The sequence below is a fragment of the Ostreococcus lucimarinus genome, chromosome 4 (genome assembly GCF_000092065.1).
Source record: "Ostreococcus lucimarinus CCE9901 chromosome 4, complete sequence".
NCBI lineage: Eukaryota > Viridiplantae > Chlorophyta > Mamiellophyceae > Mamiellales > Bathycoccaceae > Ostreococcus > Ostreococcus sp. 'lucimarinus'.
Window position 1 is genome coordinate 571,000 of NC_009358.1, and position 17,175 is coordinate 588,174.

General features: G+C 59.9%; 12 protein-coding genes across 12 annotated transcripts; 8 read left to right on the forward strand and 4 right to left on the reverse strand.

The window, feature by feature from the left end:
• Positions 1–118: 118 nt before the first annotated feature.
• Positions 119–1,516, forward strand: DXR (1-deoxy-D-xylulose 5-phosphate reductoisomerase, chloroplast precursor (DXP reductoisomerase) (1-deoxyxylulose-5-phosphate reductoisomerase); the record flags this gene model as incomplete). The annotated part of the gene is made up of 1 exon (XM_001417248.1): positions 119–1,516. The coding sequence occupies one exon, from the start codon at positions 119–121 to the stop codon at positions 1,514–1,516; it is 1,398 nt and encodes a 465-aa protein (XP_001417285.1).
• A 237-nt stretch (positions 1,517–1,753) lies between these two features.
• Positions 1,754–3,690, forward strand: OSTLU_24440 (predicted protein). The gene is made up of 2 exons (XM_001417249.1): positions 1,754–2,527; positions 2,596–3,690. The coding sequence occupies exon 2, from the start codon at positions 2,808–2,810 to the stop codon at positions 3,678–3,680; it is 873 nt and encodes a 290-aa protein (XP_001417286.1). The 5' UTR covers positions 1,754–2,527; positions 2,596–2,807; the 3' UTR covers positions 3,681–3,690.
• A 26-nt stretch (positions 3,691–3,716) lies between these two features.
• OSTLU_37011 (predicted protein) lies at positions 3,717–4,232 on the reverse strand (the record flags this gene model as incomplete). Its single annotated transcript, XM_001417506.1, has 1 exon — positions 3,717–4,232. The coding sequence occupies one exon, from the start codon at positions 4,230–4,232 to the stop codon at positions 3,717–3,719; it is 516 nt and encodes a 171-aa protein (XP_001417543.1).
• Positions 4,233–4,481: 249 nt separating this feature from the next.
• OSTLU_87050 (predicted protein) lies at positions 4,482–5,927 on the forward strand (the record flags this gene model as incomplete). The annotated part of the gene is made up of 1 exon (XM_001417250.1): positions 4,482–5,927. A coding segment is annotated over one exon (1,446 nt), but the record flags the coding sequence as incomplete, so codon positions are not given.
• Positions 5,928–6,036: 109 nt separating this feature from the next.
• OSTLU_15097 (predicted protein) lies at positions 6,037–6,732 on the reverse strand (the record flags this gene model as incomplete). Its single annotated transcript, XM_001417507.1, has 1 exon — positions 6,037–6,732. The coding sequence occupies one exon, from the start codon at positions 6,730–6,732 to the stop codon at positions 6,037–6,039; it is 696 nt and encodes a 231-aa protein (XP_001417544.1).
• Positions 6,733–6,850: 118 nt separating this feature from the next.
• OSTLU_15098 (predicted protein) lies at positions 6,851–7,667 on the forward strand (the record flags this gene model as incomplete). Its single annotated transcript, XM_001417251.1, has 2 exons — positions 6,851–6,892; positions 7,062–7,667. 2 exons carry the CDS (start codon positions 6,851–6,853, stop codon positions 7,665–7,667), a joined length of 648 nt encoding a protein of 215 aa, XP_001417288.1.
• Positions 7,668–8,096: 429 nt separating this feature from the next.
• OSTLU_31262 (predicted protein) lies at positions 8,097–8,267 on the forward strand (the record flags this gene model as incomplete). The annotated part of the gene is made up of 1 exon (XM_001417252.1): positions 8,097–8,267. One exon carries the CDS (start codon positions 8,097–8,099, stop codon positions 8,265–8,267), a length of 171 nt encoding a protein of 56 aa, XP_001417289.1.
• Positions 8,268–8,544: 277 nt separating this feature from the next.
• OSTLU_31263 (predicted protein) lies at positions 8,545–10,866 on the forward strand (the record flags this gene model as incomplete). Its single annotated transcript, XM_001417253.1, has 1 exon — positions 8,545–10,866. The coding sequence occupies one exon, from the start codon at positions 8,545–8,547 to the stop codon at positions 10,864–10,866; it is 2,322 nt and encodes a 773-aa protein (XP_001417290.1).
• A 59-nt stretch (positions 10,867–10,925) lies between these two features.
• On the reverse strand, positions 10,926–11,351 carry OSTLU_31264 (predicted protein; the record flags this gene model as incomplete). Its single annotated transcript, XM_001417508.1, has 1 exon — positions 10,926–11,351. The coding sequence occupies one exon, from the start codon at positions 11,349–11,351 to the stop codon at positions 10,926–10,928; it is 426 nt and encodes a 141-aa protein (XP_001417545.1).
• A 50-nt stretch (positions 11,352–11,401) lies between these two features.
• On the forward strand, positions 11,402–12,160 carry OSTLU_6671 (predicted protein; the record flags this gene model as incomplete). Its single annotated transcript, XM_001417254.1, has 1 exon — positions 11,402–12,160. A coding segment is annotated over one exon (759 nt), but the record flags the coding sequence as incomplete, so codon positions are not given.
• A 62-nt stretch (positions 12,161–12,222) lies between these two features.
• Positions 12,223–13,422, reverse strand: OSTLU_31266 (predicted protein; the record flags this gene model as incomplete). Its single annotated transcript, XM_001417509.1, has 1 exon — positions 12,223–13,422. The coding sequence occupies one exon, from the start codon at positions 13,420–13,422 to the stop codon at positions 12,223–12,225; it is 1,200 nt and encodes a 399-aa protein (XP_001417546.1).
• A 560-nt stretch (positions 13,423–13,982) lies between these two features.
• Positions 13,983–17,125, forward strand: OSTLU_31267 (predicted protein). The gene has a single exon (XM_001417255.1). It carries the CDS (start codon positions 14,188–14,190, stop codon positions 17,083–17,085), a length of 2,898 nt encoding a protein of 965 aa, XP_001417292.1. The 5' UTR covers positions 13,983–14,187; the 3' UTR covers positions 17,086–17,125.
• Positions 17,126–17,175: the final 50 nt, after the last annotated feature.

Below are 17,175 nucleotides of genomic sequence, written 5' to 3' on the forward strand. Positions count from 1 at the left end.
GTCGCGGCGTCGTGTGTCGCGCGCGACGATTCGGCGCGTCGTCGCGGATGGATAGAGCGCGATGCGACGGCGCGACACACGACGACGCGCGATGGCGATGGCGATGACGCGCGCGATGATGACGACGGCGACGACGGCGACGACGAAAGCGACGGCGCGGGACGCGCGACGCGAGACGCGCGCGCGACGCGCGATCGCGACGAGGGCGAGCAACAACGAAAACCGCTACGGCGCGTGCTGGCCGGGACGCGCGGAGGTGCCGGCGAACGTCGCGGCGCTCGGGAACGGAAACGTGAAGAAGATATCGCTGCTCGGAAGCACGGGGTCGATCGGGACGCAGACGCTGGACATTTGCGAGGAACATCCGGATAAGTTTGAGGTCGTGGCGCTGAGCGCGGGGCGAAACGTGACGCTGGTGGCGGAGCAGTGCGCGAAGTTCTCGCCGAAGTTGGTGAGCGTGCAGAACGGAGAGGACGTGGCGAAACTGAGGGATGCGTTGCAAAAACTCGGATGCGCGATGCCGGAGATTATGTATGGGGAGGATGGGATGGTTGAGGTGGCGAGACACGCCGACTGCGATTCGGTGGTGACGGGCATCGTCGGATGCGCGGGATTGCCGCCGACGGTGGCGGCGATCGAGGCGGGAAAGAATATTTGCTTGGCGAATAAGGAGACCCTCATCGCCGGTGGCCCCGCGATCGTGCCGTTGGCGGTGAAGCATGGGGTGAAAATTTTGCCCGCGGATTCCGAGCACAGCGCCTTGTTCCAGTGCATTCAAGGCATGCCGGAGGGCGCGCTGAGACGCATCATTCTCACCGCCTCTGGCGGCGCTTTCCGCGATATGGACCTCGCCACCATGCGTGAACTCGCGGTGTCCGATCCCGCGGCGTTGCACAAGAAGGCGACGACGCACCCGAACTGGGACATGGGCGCGAAGATTACGTGCGACAGCGCGACGCTCATGAACAAGGCGCTCGAAGTCATCGAGGCGCACTACCTCTACGGCACCTCTTACGACAACATTGACGTGATCGTGCACCCGCAATCGATCGTGCACTCCATGGTTGAGACCTCGGATAGCTCCGTTTTGGCGCAATTGGGCTGGCCTGACATGCGTTTGCCTATTCTTTACACCATGTCTTGGCCCAACCGCGTCGAGTGCTCCGAAGTCACGTGGCCGCGACTCGACTTTGTCAAGATGGGCGACCTCACCTTCCGCGCGCCCGATTTCGAAAAGTACCCGTCTCTCACCATGGGCTACGCCGCCGGTCGCGCCGGTGGCACCATGACGGGCGTTTTCTCCGCCGCCAACGAGCAAGCGGTCGCCATGTTCTTGGACAAAAAGATGGGCTACTTCGACATTTACAAAGTCATCGAGTTGGCCATGGAGGCGCACAAGAACGAGCTCGTGCTCGATCCGTCCCTGGACGACATCGTGCACTACGATTTGTGGGCGCGCGATCACGTCAAGCAAACCGTGGAATCTGGCGTTTTGACCGGCGCCCTGCCTCGTTAAACTACACATTCGATTCGTTTCGTCTCGCGCGCTCGTTCGCCGACGTTGCTAATACTCACTCCAACAACGAGTCACGCGCTTCACTCGCGCACGCGCGCACGCCTGATGATCGTCGCGGCGCGCGCCACCGCGCGCGTTCAGTGCGCCGCACCGCGCGCCCGCCGCCATCGTTCGCGCCGTCACCGCGTCGCTCGGGCGTCGTCCGGCGTGAACGATGACGACGCGTCTGACGCAGCCATGTACGAAGAACTCGAGAAGATTAACGCCGCGAACAACAGTAAGAGCGCGAGTGACTGGATCGGGGCGTGGTCGAAGGCGATCACCGACCCCCCGAGCGAGGCAGAGGTGGAGAAGATGCGAGCTGCGGCGATGGCGGCCGAGGAAGAGCGCTTGGCGGAGGCGAGGAGCTATCGGTACGTCTTCGCGCACGATCTGCTGAGCGGATCGGGGGACTCGTTCGCGGGTAAATATCTCAAGGATGCGCTAGGAATGATTGATATCGAGCTGGAGACGCCAGACTTGGTGTGTGGGAACGCGGAGTACACGGTGTCGAGCGCGTTGGAAAAGTTGACGGCGGCGCTGAACGGCGGGGAAGGGCGGAAGGAGCGACCGGTTCGGTTGATTGGGTCGAGCACGGGGGCATTGGTGGCGGCGCTGTACGCGGAAAGGAACCGAGACAGGGTTGACAAAGTGTTTCTTCTCGCGCCGACGTGGGGGCTGGCGAACATTTTGACAAACTTTGAGAAGAGTTACGGCGTCAAGTTCAGCAAGGCGTTCGTCGACGACGCGAGCACGTTACCCGAGTATCCGACGGTGACTTGCCCGGCGTATATCGTGCATGGACACGATGACGACGTTTCGCCGTTGGACAACTCCGCGCGTTGGATGCAGATGGCGTCGCAGTGGATGCGACAGGAAGGTGATTCCGACGAAAACGTCGCCGAGAGACGACTTCTCGAGGTGAGCGGCTTAGGGCACGGCGTTGAGACCGCGCTTCCAATGTCGATGGGGCGGTTCACAGAGTTTTTTAAAATTCCAAGAGTTGACTTGTACTTGCGTGAAAGAGAGCCTTGACAGAGTTTTTTAAAATTCCAAGAGTTGACTTGTACTTGCGTGAAAGAGAGCCTTGAAGGAAGATGCATCGCCGACGTTGACTTTCCAAATTTAGAGCCATCAAACCAAACTAGGAGTGGCGCATAGCACGGCGCATAGCAAGCTTCGTGCGACGCGCGCAATGGGATCTGGGGACGGCGCGTTAGCTTGAAGATACACCATCGCGCGCCACTACGCTATGGCGTCCAGCACCGACGTCGAGCGGTTGCTCGCGCAGACACAGAGGGAGAGGAATGTTCGCGCCACGCTCAAGATGCAAATCAAGCAGCACGCTCAAAAGGAACGCGATTTCGCGGAGTGGGAAGAACGTCTCGTCGACAAGCAGCAGCGAATCGAGGATAACATCGTAAACTGTGATGATATGCTGCGCCAGGCGGATGCGAAACGCGAGCACGCAGAGGACAACGTCAAACGGGACGCGGAGTCCCAGCGAAGTAGCATGCGCGACATCGCCAGGCTGCGCGCACAACTTGAAGACATCCGCGCAAAGTGTGCACACGTTTCAGATGAAATTCAGGCGAGCTCGAAATACTTTGAGTTTTTAAGCCGCTCGAGTCAAATCGTGCTTGCGCGCAATTCGTCCAAGGCTGAAGACGTTTACGAACTCGTGGAAGAGATCCTCGATCGTCACCGGACCCTCGTGATGGCGAATCATCAATTACAAGATCAGTTCAAAGTGACCGCACGGTCGCACGACGACTTGACCGACGCGCATAACAAGTACGTGGACGATTCGCGCGAAAACATTTTGGCGTTGAACACGCGCCTCGGCGGCATGAAACGCTTGCTCGAGTCTAACATGCGAAGCACTAGCGCGAGCATGACGACGATGACACACTTCGCCAAAAAGTGTGCGCTTAAGCACTCGTCCGTGAGCTTGGTGAAGATGGCGACTGAGAACATATTCGTCAAGTGCACGTCGCGCTCGCACGTCGCCCGCTGCGCCACAGGACGCGAGCACGCGAGCGACACTAGCGTGCGACTGAGCATCATACGACACTTCCTCTGCGACATGCGTGCTATCGCCCGCGAGACGACCTGTGATAGATAATAGACTCTCTTCTTTAAAACACTACAGCTGCGTCCATCATCTGAACCGCTTCGCCTTCCGCCGTTCGCTCCGCTCGCGTCGACGCTTCTCCTCCTTCGTCTCCTCCCGCTCCTCGTTCTCCTCCGCCCGAGGCGCGAACACGTATGGCAGCACGAATTTCGTCACTATCATGTACCCCGCGACCAAAGGCACGATCAGCGTCACCAACCAAAACCGATCCGAATACGTCGACGTCGCCATCGCGAACGCGCCGACGTAGATCAAATCCTGATAATACTCCGTCAACCCCCCGCTCAGCGACTCCCCTCCATCGAGCACTTCGCCGTTCTCCCCGAACGTCGGCTTCGCGTACGCGCGCAGCGAGCCCAGCGACGCTCGACACGCGAGCGCGGTGACGGCGAACACGCACAGGTGAAACAATCGCACGCTTTTCCAGCGAAACACGACGCGCACGACGACGTGCAGCGCCATCGCGCCGTTCAGGACATCGCTCAGAAACTTCAACTTCGCGCGGTTCTCCTCCAACCGCTTCTTCGCGCCGGATTTCGCCATGTCGCGCCCGCGCGGGTCGTCGCGGATTAATGCGGATTGATTCAATCGTCGCGCGTTACAACGCGCGGCGCTCGACGCCGACGCCGGCGACGCGAGCGAACGATGCTCGAGACGGCGACGCGCGCGCGCGCGCCGAGCGCGCCGGCGCGCGATCCGCGCGCCGCGCGCGCGCGACGCGCGACGGCGAGGACGACGCCGCGTCAGCAACGGTGCGCGGTGACGTCGGCGCGCGCGCGCGTCGTCCGCGCGGTGCTCGCGGACGATAAAACGCACGCGAACGCGCCGGCGTCGTCGGTGATCGTCGGCGGTGGACCCACGGGGCTGGCGTGCGCGATCGCGCTCGCGCGGCGGGGCTGGGGGAACATCGAGGTGTGGGAACGCCTCGCGAAGCCGCCGTCGAGCGATTCTTCGGTCTGGGGGGATGCCTCGCGATCGTATAACGTCGGATTGAGCGGCCGAGGGCAAGCCGTGCTGAAGGATCTCGGGGTCTTCGATGCGGTGATCGATAAGTGCGCGGTGGTGAAGGGACGCATGGACTGGGGACCGAACGGCGAGCCGAAGGAGCGCTTGGCGAATAAGACGTACGATACGCAAGTGATTCAAAGGGACAGGCTGGTTTCGGTGCTCGTGGAAGAGATCGAGAAGAAATATGCGGGGAAGATTTCGGTATCTTACGACGTCGCGTGCGTCGATTGTGAGTTTGGTGCGGACGGAGTCACGCTCGAACGCGGAGCGTGCGGCGAAAACTGCGATCTCGCCGCCGCGCGCGCTCAAGGCAAGACGGTGACGCCTGTCGTGTTCGGTGCCGAGGGCAACACCATGCATTCTGCGGTCGTTCGAGAGATGGATCGTAACGCCGCATGCGGGGTGAAGGTTATCAAGTTCCCGAACACTAATCCGCGGGTGTACAAGACCATCCCCATCCACTTGCCCAGCGACATGCGAAAGGATCTCAACTATAGCGCGCGCACGAAAGCCGGCGTCGCGTTGGAGTGCTTGCCGACAAAAGAAGGTCTTTTAATCGGTATCATGCTCGTGAAACCCGAAGATGAGGAAACGTGCGTCAAATTGAGCAACAAAGAATCTTTGAAGACGTTCTTCGACGAACATTTTCCGATGTTCGTGCCTTGGATCAAGGACGAAGATATCGAAAGCATGGCCAACAGCAAGTTCTTCGGCTTGCCGTCGTTCGGGTACGTGGATAAGTCCCTTAATATGGGTGGTCAGGGCGCGCTTCTCGGGGATGCTATCCACACCGTGAAGCCGTACTTTGGCTTGGGTGTGAATTCGGCTTGGGAAGACGTAAAAGTGCTCGTCGAGGCTCTCGACGACGCCAACGGCGACACTTCTGTGGCGTTACCACACTACTCTAAGAAGCGTGCGGCGGACGCCAAGGCGCTCGTCGATCTCTCTCGCAGCTTCGATGGAGGTTTCATGACCTTTGTCCTTCCTCTCATCGTCGATTCCATTTTCAACAAAGTCGCGCCTTGGCTCTTCATGCCCAACACGATTCAAATGCTGCAAAGGGAAGAGTGGTCTTTCAGCGCGATCGCCAAGCGCAAATGGCTCGACCGTTTTATGCAAGGCACGGTCATTATGTCTTTTATGAGCGCTGTCGGGTACGCCGCGTTGCAACTGACGAGACAATACGTCTGGCCATTCGTCGCTCGAGCGCTTTTGCGAGGCGGCGCGTAATTAAAACAGATGTGTCTTCTTTAATAATGCAAGTAATAAGCTGCTCGCGTAGAACGCACACACGCCTAAATCGAAAGAATGTCGTAAGAACTGTCCTACGAAGTAGAATCTAGTAAATCCACGCTCCCCCCCCTATCGAGTTCATTGGCAGCGCGTAAGCCGCGCTCGCGAAGTACTTTTCGAGCTGCGGAAGTGCCTTAAAGTTGGCGTGGTACCGCTTGAGCTCCGGAAACGTCTCCAACGGCGACTTCATACCGCGCCTGTTCGCGATGATTTCGTGTTGATCCAGCATCTCGAACAGGTGAAAGTCGGCGCTCGACGGCGCGTCGCGAATCAAAAATTCCATCCCGCGTTGCTTCAGCAACGTCTCGAATTTCGCGTAGAACTTACCCACCGTCGCGTTCATGTGATCATCGCAGTTCTTTTCGAACGCCTCCTTCGTCGTCGTCTTGCCGTTGAACGGATACACCACGCCCATCAACGCGTTCCGCAAGTCGTAGATTTCCGCCAGCGCCTGCGCGTTCGCCCATCTATGGTCCTCGCTCGCGAACGCGTCCACGCCCGTGACTTGACCCAAGAACTCGAGCACCACGCTCGAGTGCGTCACGACTTGACCGTCGCACTCGACGTACGGCAGGTTGATCAGCGCGTTCCCGCTCGCGAGCTCCGGTTTCTTCCCCGCGAACCACGATCCCGCGTCGGCGTAGTTCACGTCGGCGTAATCCGCGCCGGCGTACTCGCAGAGCATGCGCGCGGGCGCGCCGAGGCCGCGAATCGGCCAGTATCCGAGCTCAATCTTCGGCATCGCGCGCGCGGTGGCGTGCTTCGCGGGCGCGCGCGCGGCGTCGCGTTGTCGCGGTCGAGCGGGCGGCGGCGGCCTTCGGGACAACGCGACGCGCGACGGCGACGACGGCGCGCGAGACATGGCGAGCGTCGCGCCGCGCGCGCGATGCGGGACGATCAAGGTGCGCGAGTTCGCGCCTCGCGAGCTCGGACGGACGCGGCGTGGGCGCGCGCGGCGACGGCGCGCGACGACGTTTTGGATATCGGTTTAGATACGGCGCGAGTTCGAACGAAGGATGCGCGCGCGTTTCGCGAACGGACGACTGACGAACGCGCCGAGCGCGCGCACAGACTATCGTGAACGCACCGACGAAGCGAGGCGCGCGAACGACGACGCGCGCGAGTGGTAAGGGCGATGGGAAGGATCGGGTGTACATTGGCAAGGGACGTTACGTCGAAGACGACGCCAAGAAGTACGCTGGGCGCGATAACTGGTTCACCGGCGGATGGCCGGGCGGAGAGAAGCAACTGAAGGAAGTTTTCATTCAAGAAGAAGCGGCTGCGGCCGCGCAGGCGGCGAAGGAGAGCGCGAAGAATGAGCTTCCAGAGTACGCCAAGGGCGACGATACTATTTACGTCGGCAAGGGTAAATACGTTAAAGGTGACGCGAAAAAGTTCGCAGGTCGCGATAACTTGTTGACGGGCGGGTGGGCCGGTGGTGAGGTCGGACTGAAGGTTGGGGAGAAGCTGAAGATGAAGAAGGGTGATTTAGTCAAGGTGGCGGCGGGCGGCGGTTTCTTCGGCATGGGCGGTAAGCCCCAGCGCGTCGGCACCGTTCGCAAAGTGAACGTCAAGAAGAACGGCGATTGCACGATTGAAATCGCCGTGTTGCCGTTCGATCGCGTCGAAACCGTGGACAGTTCTCTGTGCACGCCGACCACACTGGAGGAAATGTAAACGCGTGAACGCTCGTTCTCGAATGACCGCGCCGCGACGACAGGAACCAGGGGTCTGACGCTCTCGTCCGAACTCGTCCTATCGCGAGTTTCGTTAATATTCAATACTTTAATATTCAATACTTTAATATTCAATACACACCGATACCGACACCACCGCGAACGATCGTACGCGTCGCCGCCGCAGCCGCCGCCTGCGCCGGTCCTCAGACGCCGGCGGTTCATGCCCGCCGCCGCGCCACCGGCATCCCCTTCGACGCCGTCGGCGACGATATCTACCGCGCCCACGCACCCCGCCAACTGCTTGTGCTGCATCGGCGGCCCCGACCTGTCGTTCGAGCGCGCCGTCTTTTCCATCCTCGCATTGAAGTTGGGCTTTGAGTACGACACCGCGGCGAAGTTTATTCGTCTCTGCCGCGCCTCGCCTCGAATGGTGCTGAGTAAAGGCAAGTTTAAGGTCGCATCGAAGGTGCGAGGGAAAGATATCGACGCGCTGAGCGCGGAGGAGGTGCAGAGGGTGCAGGATGCGGTGCTAGGCGAGTACGCGGGGACGCTGGCGTTGGAAGAGAAGCAAAGAATCGACGCCGGTACGCGACGTTGACGTCGCGATGGTGAACGCAGATGGACTACACACGGTGTGTGATTACGCACGATGGAGAGCGTGCGATCCCACGACGCGATTTCGCGAGGCGGTGCGATATTATGAAACGTTGAACGGCGCGCCGACGACGTTGCGCTTTGGCGAACTTGTCGACGAGGCGACGCGTTTGAGCGATTTTTTCGCGCCGTACGCGAAGTCAGCGGTACGTGACTCTCCGCCTTGTTGCGTGATCACGCTTGAAGACGGCGTGGAAGTGTTCACATGCCAGTTGGCGGCGATGTTTGCAGGTATGGCGGTGTCACCGATGAGTACGCGAGATCCTGCAAAACGATTGGCGAGCGTCTTTGCAGACGCGGATGTCCGCATCGTGATCGTTCGTGATGGGGACGAGGCATTGAAGGTGGGCGAACTCACGAATGCGAAAGTTTTTACCGTCGAAGCGTTATTCAGGGCCCAACAACGATCAGCCACTGCGACCATCGCAGTAAAAGCCGACGACGCCTCGCACGTGTTTTTCACGAGTGGATCTACGGGGCGACCGAAGGGCTGCGTGGCTTCACACGCCGCGCTGTTGTCATACTGCGAAGCGAAGAACATTGCACATGAAATTGACGGTACAAGTGTTGTGTACTGTGCGAGCAGTCACATGTTTGACCCGCACTTTACGGATTTTTGCAGCGCCATCGTCGCCGGCTGTACGTTGACTTCAGCGTCGCGTGAAGTCACGTTCGCGCGACTCGGTGATGCTTTGCGAGTATCGAGCGCAACGCATTGTTTGACGACGCCTATTTTGCTCAGTTCGGTACGAGAAATTCCGAGTTTGAAATATTTGCGGCTCGTCGCGCTCGGCGGAGAAACGATGTCTAAATCGCTCGCGCAAGCTTGGCTCGATGCCGGCGTTCGAGTGGCAAACACATACGGCGTCACGGAATGTGTCGCGTATCAGACGTTCTGTGAGATAAAACAAGCGTCAAACGATGACTTGCGCACGTTGGGGGATCCACTTCCGGGTAATACATTCATATTTGCCGCCGATCCCGGCGACGATCCGACGTTGACGGCGAAAGCGGGCGAGCTTGCAGAACTATGGATCGGCGGGCGCCAGGTCGGGAACGGATATTTGAACCGTCCTGAGCTCACATCGGCGCGTTTTAAAAATAATTTGTACCGAACGGGCGACATAGTTAAAGTTTCCTCCGACGGCCAGCACATTCTCGTCGGACGTCGCGACGATCAAGTGAAGATAAGCGGTCAGCGCGTCGAGCTTGGAGAAGTTGAAGACGCGATTCGCCGTACGTGCAGCGCGTTCACACGTGAAGTGAAGTGTGTTCTGGCAAGTACAACAAAACAGCTCATCGCTTATTGCACTGGATCTTTCACGGACGTTGACACCGTGGTCACGGCGGCCATGCGATATGCCGTCGCCCGAGAGATTCCTCAGCACATGGTTCCATCCATGTTTGTGTTTTTGGACGAGTTGCCGATGACGTCGACAGGAAAAGTTTCGCGCGCGGATTTGTCGCGGCGCGAAGTCGATGTGCGCGAGCAGGGATGCGCAATCAAGTTTGGTGAGTTTGGTGCGGATTTGGCACGAATATGGTCAGATGAGCTTGGTGTCGATGTAACGCACGGTGATGCGGATTTCACAGCGAATGGTGGCGACTCGCTACGAGCGCTTAGAGTAGTTCAGCGAGTAAAAGCGCTCATCATAAAAGAAGACGTCGACGCTGGTGGTGGTACGTTCGGCGAAGCACTCGGGGCGTTTGCGCCCATCGAACTGTTACAGCGCTCACGGCTAAATGACTACGCGCGCTTTATTCGCGGCAGCGTCGAAGACTGGCCTTCAAGATATGCCACGGATTCAGACGCCGATGAAGCCGAGGCAACGCTCAGTGATATCGATATCGGCTTGCACGTATTGATTCGCGCATCAGCGGCAGGTCACGTGAGTTTGGTAAAGCTGCTCGTCGATGCAGGCGTTAGCGTCGATCCAAACTCACGCTCAACGCCGCTCCACGTGGCGTGCGCCAATGCGCGCGTCGAATGCGTGCGAGCGCTCCTTGATTCCGGTGCCTCCGTGAACGCGCTCGGTACTAGCAGAAGAACGCCGTTGATATTTGCCGTTTCTTCGCCGATGTGTACATCTGAGCTCGTGAAGATTCTGTTGGGACGTGGCGCCGCGATTGGCGCAGTCGACGAGGACAAGCAAACTGTTTTGCACGCCGCGGCGCGGGTGGGCGCGGCGTCTTCGGTCATCGGCACCTTACTCGACGCGCAGTCTACTTCATCCGCGAAAGGTAAAGCGTCAAAAAAAGCGTTGATGTTGCACGTCAACGCTCTCGATGTCTGGGGACGTACCGCCTTGCACTGGGCCTCGGTAAACGGCCATCGCAACGCGTGCAAATCGCTCCTCGAGCGAGACGTAGACGCATCGATCAAAGATGTCAACGGCGAAACCGCGCGCGACATAGCCGAACGCCGCGCGCTGTGTAGCGCCCAGGAGCGCCCCAGAGGCGGTCGGCCGAGCACGTGGGGCGACATCGCCAACTTACTCGGCGGAAGCGGAGCTACGAAACACCTCAAAGCGTCTCTGGCGTAAACGCGCCTCGCAGAGTTACATTGTACATTCTAGATAATCCCTCACGCAACGAACGCGCGCTACCATAACATATCATCATCCGCATCGTCTTCACCGTCCTCGATCCCCTCGCTCGTCGTCATCGCTCCGATCGCCCTCGCCGCGTGTTCCGCCGTCTCCGCGTCCGCCCCGCTCGTCGCCGCGAAGTACGCCGCGTTCCTCTTCTTCACCTCCCGCTTCGCCGCCTCCCCCAGCGCCTCTCGCGGGGCGTCGTCACCACTTCGACGCATCGCTCGCTGTCTCGCGCGCACCGCCTGCTTGTTCATCCGCTTCACGTCCAGCGCGTGTTTATTATTCGTGCGCTTTTTCGCCTTTTTCGCACCCGCGCCGCCGCCGCCGCCGCCGTCGCCGCCGCCGCCGCGCCGCGCCGTCGCCGTTCCCGCCGCGCCGCTCCCGAGCGACTCCAACGCGCGCGCGAGTTGATCCTTGAGCAATCGCCGCGACATGTCGTCCCGCGTCGCGTCGCGATGTCGCGCCATCGCGACGCGCGCGCGCGATGTCGCGCGACGCCGACGCCGACGCGAGCGACGCCGACGCCGACGCGAGCGACGCCGACGACGCGCCGCGCGGCGAGGACCTGTACGCGATCCTCGGCCTGCGCAAGGAGGCGAATCCGTCGGCGAAGGACATCAAGCGCGCGTACCATCGCAAAGCGCTCGAACTTCATCCCGATAAAAACGTCGGCGACGCGAGCGCGGCGGGAAAGTTTCAGACGCTGCAGCGCGTGTACGGCGTGCTGAGCGACGAGACGAAGCGACGGACGTACGACGCGACGGGAAGGGTGGAGGACGCGGAGTTGGGAGGGGAGGCGTTTCAAAATCTGTACGAATATTACCGCGGGGCGTATAAGGAGGTGTCGACGGAGGATATCGAGGCGTTCGAGCGGGAGTATCGGGGAAGCGAGGCGGAAAAACGAGATGTGCTGGAGCGCTACGCGAAGTACGAGGGAGACATGACGCGGGTGTTCGCGTGGGTGATGTGTAGCGAGGAGGCGGACGATTCGCATCGATTCGCCGACGTCGTGGACGAAGCCGTGAGGGATGGACGCGCGGAGTCGTACGCGGTGTACGAGGCGTGGGCGCGAGAGGTGAGGAAACGAAAGGCGCCGAAAGATCCGCTGGGGGCGCGGAAGGTGAAAAAGGGGACTAAGAAGGGTGGCGGCGACGACGCGGATTTGTTTGCGCTCATTCAACGCAAGAACGCGATGCGAGCGGATCAGGCGGATGATATGTTCGCCGCGCTCGAGGCAAAGTACGCGCCGAAGAAAAGAACGAAGAAGAACTAGCTATTGTCAATAATCTCAAGATGTGTGGACGCTCACAAGAAGAATCCTTTGCGAATGGGCGCGTTGGGAGGCTTGGCCTCGACGACGTTTGCGCCGAGCGCGTGCTTGCAAATTTTGCCTTTCGCGTCGCCACTGTACAGCGCCTTACCATCGGTTGTTACCACAATGGCGTTCACGTCAGCGTCGTGAATAGTCGTTTTGAACATGAGTTCGCCATCCGTGACGCGCCAAACGCTTAATTCGCCGTCGCCGCGAATGATCGAATACGGTTTCGGCGCTTGCGCCGCTTTGGAACTTCCGATGACGATGAAAGGATCGTTCTTAATCGTACATAATGAGTTGACATATCCTTCCTGACCACCAACTGATCGCACCCATTGTAACGATAATTTGCCGCTCTTTCCTCGCACGTCGTGGATGCGCACGCTGCCATCCGCACCGGCGCAATAGAGCGTTCGACCGTCTTTCGCGATCGTCATCTCTCGCACCGCGGAAGTCATCTTCGTGGTCGAGTGAGGCTGCATCGGTGTGACTTTCGACTTCAAGTCCCATATCGCGATGTATGCATCGAGCGAACCACTCACGATGGCGCTGTTAACTCTCACCAACGACGTGACGCAGTCGCTGTGAAATTCCAAATGTTTCACTGTTCCAATTTCTCTCTCACCCGCAGCAGCGCTCTCGAAACATCGATCATACGCATCAACGTCATCGATGTCGTCGAGTTTGCTCGTATGCTTGAACGTGAGGTCCTCGCCACTGCTTCTTTCTTCGTTTGTAGGCGAAGACGTTAAATCCCACACATAAACTCTTCCATCTCGCAACAAGGGCGACGCCAGATAAATGATCGACAAGTCGTCGTTCGCCGCCATCGAACGACACTGTGGCGCGGTGTTTGTGTATTTGGACAGCTTTTTTACGTTGACGTATTTAAAAACATCGGCGAAATCGCTGTGCGGCGCGCTCCACGTCGTCGTCTCTCCGTTGTCCAGCGACACCTTACTCCATCCACCATTTTCGTACCCGACGAGCGCTTCGCCGCTGGCTTTCGATATTTGCAACATCCGCACGGGTGTGTTTGCGTTGTTAAACTCGTCTCCGGTGGCGTTCACCGGCGTTGGATAAAAGCTCCGCATCGCGCCAGCGCCAACGTCGCCGCTTGCTCGAATCTGCTTCACCACGCCGTTCGTCATCCCGACGTACACGCTCGCCCCATCCGGCGCGATCGTCATCACGCGCACACCCTCGCGCACGAACTCCCCCTCGCCTTCGCGCGAAACTGCCTCTGGAACGACGACGCGCTCGAACGCCGCGCGCGTCGTCTTCATCTTTTCCGCCCGCGCCGGCGCCGACGTCGCGGTCCCGCCCAAACTCAAAGTCGTCGTCGAAGACGACGACGACGACGCTCCATCGACCGCGACCGCGTCGAGATCCACCATTTGCGGCGGTGTCTCCCGCGTCCGCGGTCGGCGATGCTTCGCGTACCGCCCCGCGACTTTCCTCGCCCTTCGCTCGCGATCGCCCTCCCCATCGAGCGTTTCTTCATCGACCACCTCCACTTCGCGTATCCGCACCATCGCCCGCGCCGCCCCGCCCCGCCTCGCCTTCGCCGCGCCGCGACGTCTCGTCGACCTTCCTCGTCGCGCCTCGCGCTCGCGCGCGCGCGCGTCGATCTCGCGCGCGTCCGACTGGTCAGAGACGCGTCGCCCTCCCGAGCGTTTTTTTTTAATCATTCGACGACCGTTTGGCCGCGGGACGCGACGTCGCCGCCCGCGCGAGCCGCACGCGTCGACGCGCGCGTCGCGCACGCCGCGCGCGCGAACGCACGCGAAACGCGGACGCGCGCGCGATCGACGCGCTCGGACGCCCGTTCGGTGCGGCGCGCGCGCGCGATGCGGCGCCGTTTCGACGACGAAGCCGCGGGGTGCGCGCGAAGATGCGAACGCGCGCGCGGGCGAACGCGCGGCGCGCGGTGGTCGCGCGGCGCCGCGGTGGCGATGCTCGTCGTCGTCGCGCGCGTCGTCGTCGCGCAGCGCGTTGAACCGATGAAGGCGCCGACGGTGACGTGGTTGGAACCGCCCAAGGGGCACGTCGCGGGCGGGACGACGCTCGCGGTGTACGGCGGCGGTTTCCTAAACTCGGCGCGGTTGAAGGTGAGGTTCGCGAGGGGCGAGGAGACGACGGAAGCGTACGCGACGTATCACTCGTCGACGATGATCACGGTTGTGACGCCCGCGCGCGTCGGCGCGGGATGGACGCAAGTCACGGTGGCGAACGACGGGGAGACGTGGAGCGGGACGCCGAACGTGTACACAAAGGGATCTGGGACGTTTTTGGCGTACGTCTACGACGATTCGTTGGCTGGATTTTACGATGGCGTGCGACAAGGGGAGAATACGAACGCGTATCACGAGTTGTGGAGCGCGAGTAACACGACGGGGCCGTACATCGGCGGTACCATCGTGCGCGTCTACGCGCGCAACTTGGATTTGGGCTCGAATACGTTGTCGTCAAGCGCTACGTACGTAGGCCCGACAGACGGCGCGGGGTCGCCGAATCCGAACTTTCCAGACCCTAATGCGGTGATGAATAGTCCGCCGGTGCATGGGACGTTCTATCCGGGCTCGAAGTTGACGTGCAGGATGACGTGCAACATCGATGTAAATCAAGACTCCAGCATCGCTAGCGACGGGTCGGAAACCTTTGTCACGGCGCAACCAGCAATTTGGCATAGCTACACGTCGGTTGAGTGCGAAACACCACCGATGCCGGTGCCAGTGGGCGATCCGATTCCGTCGACGGCGTGCCACATGCACATCTCCAACGATGGGATCAACTACGATTACGCCAACGTTACATTTACGTACGCGGATCCGTTGCCGACAGTGACTAGCATTAGCACGGCGCAGTCTTCGGTTTGGGGCGCTCGAGGCCCTTTTGATGGAAACACCGAAGTCATCGTCAAGGGAACGAACTTCCTTCCTAGCAAGTATCTCAAATGCAAATTTGGGGGTATACCGGAGAGCGGTAAAAATTTATGGGAAAGCGACGACGTGTCGCACGTCGTCGGCACGCCCGGCGGACGTGTTCGGTGGGTTTCGAGCACGGAAATTCGTTGTATAACCCCGGAGTTCGGTCCTGCGTCACAACAACGTCAATATCCAGCTGGTTCGACGTTAGCGGCCTCCATCGGGTGTTGCGCCGTGCTAGATGTCACCTTTGATGCCAACAACGGCATTTCGTCCACCGTCACCATAGTCGACGGCGGGCGAGGCTACGCCACCGCGCCGGTGCTGACAATAATCGGTGGTGGAGGAGGGGGTGCGACGGCGACAGCGACCATAGACTCGAGCGGAGTCGTCAACGCGGTGACGATCACGAACGCGGGGCACTCTTATAATCAGGGCTCTGGCGCCACCGCCACGGCGACGCTCGACGCCTCTGGTGGAACGTTGAGCGCGCTTACGCTCACGGCTGCGGGAAGCGGTTACACCGTGCCGCCTGACGTGACGTTTTCGTGTAGCGGCGGGGGTGACTCGTGTCTGGGTACGCATATGCAGCACGCTCGTGCTGTGGCAACTCTAGGTCCCGCCGCCAATTGTTTCCCCGAGTATGGATGCTACGACAAAGTTGTCGTATCGCTGCGACTGACGTTCGTCGGTAATACGTACACTTCCGCGCCTGTGGTTACGATATCACCTCAAAAGCCGTACGTCTTGGTGCAGGCGAATGAACTTTTCACATCGGCGAATGATCCCCCGTCGATTGGGGCGTACACCATGCAAGGGAAAGGGGAAACCGAGCTCGATCCGCAGCTCTCGCACGGCTCGTGGGTGGACGACGGAAGCGGAGGGCGAATTTACAACGTCACCGACGCGCCTTACGACGTTGTCGCGGTCTCGGGTGTACCAGGAGCGAATCCTGGGCGACGTCTGTACGCGGTCAATCAATATAGTCAGAATAGCCCGGAAGATCGCGGTGATCTTCTCGCACCGCTGGGCCAAGCGGGAAGCGATGGGTCGATTAAACCGGCGCACCAGGATCTCGTACAAGTGAGCAACAATTACAACAAGTTCGGCGTTCCTGTGATCGGTAACGCGGCTGCAACGCCCACGCACGTTGGATATCGCGACAACACCGCAGCGGTAAAGGGATATTGGATGTGGAGTCGCAGTACGGGCTCAGCGAGCGATTGCCAAGTTTCCAACAATCCGCCGTTGAACTTTTATGATGGCACAACGCTTATGGGACATAACCTCGATAAAGGCACGGGGTGGGTCGTCGCTGGCTCCTCAAACGAGTACTTGGGCATTCCTGGAAACTCCGACTTGGGTCATCCGTCGAAATCGTGCTTGTACTTTTTGTACGGCGACATTTACGTATCGCCGTCGGGGAGCGACGCAACCGGACAAGGCACCGCGGCAAGACCGTACGCCACGATTCAAAAGTGCATCGATTCGGCGTTGACAGACGTGCGTGATTATCACGTGAACGCCGTCGGTGAGTCAAACCCGAGCGTGCCCGCGAGGATATCGACGCAAATCACTAAATTCAACGCTGGGCGCTCGCAAAAGCGCGATGGAGGCGGCGGCTACGCGTACACTGTGAATCGCGATCGTTGCATCCTGAAAGACGGCACGTACTTCGGCCCGGGCAATCGACAACTTCGTGCCAACGGTCGCGTCATCCAGCTATGGGCAGAAAACGAGGAGCGAGCCGTCATCGACTGCGAAGGCTTCCCCGTGGGCAAGCAAGTCTACGCCAAGCGCGAGCCGACGCGCGTGAGCGCGCCGGGTTCGATCGCCACCCAGGGCGTCGTGCTCAAGCGATGCGGATTCAAGATGCCTTACGCCGCGGCGGATAAATTATTTTACCCCGGTCGTCCGACGACGTGATCAAACGCGCGCGCAACGCGATAAAACAATCATTTGAATTTGATATTACACCCGCCGTGTCAGTCAGCCGCCGCGCGAGGCGCCCTCGCT

Excerpts from the sequence above, each read along its gene's own strand:
- OSTLU_31267 (XM_001417255.1), top strand. The coding sequence starts at position 14,188 with ATGCTCGTCGTCGTCGCGCGCGTCGTCGTCGCGCAGCGCGTTGAACCG.
- OSTLU_24440 (XM_001417249.1), top strand. The coding sequence starts at position 2,808 with ATGGCGTCCAGCACCGACGTCGAGCGGTTGCTCGCGCAGACACAGAGG.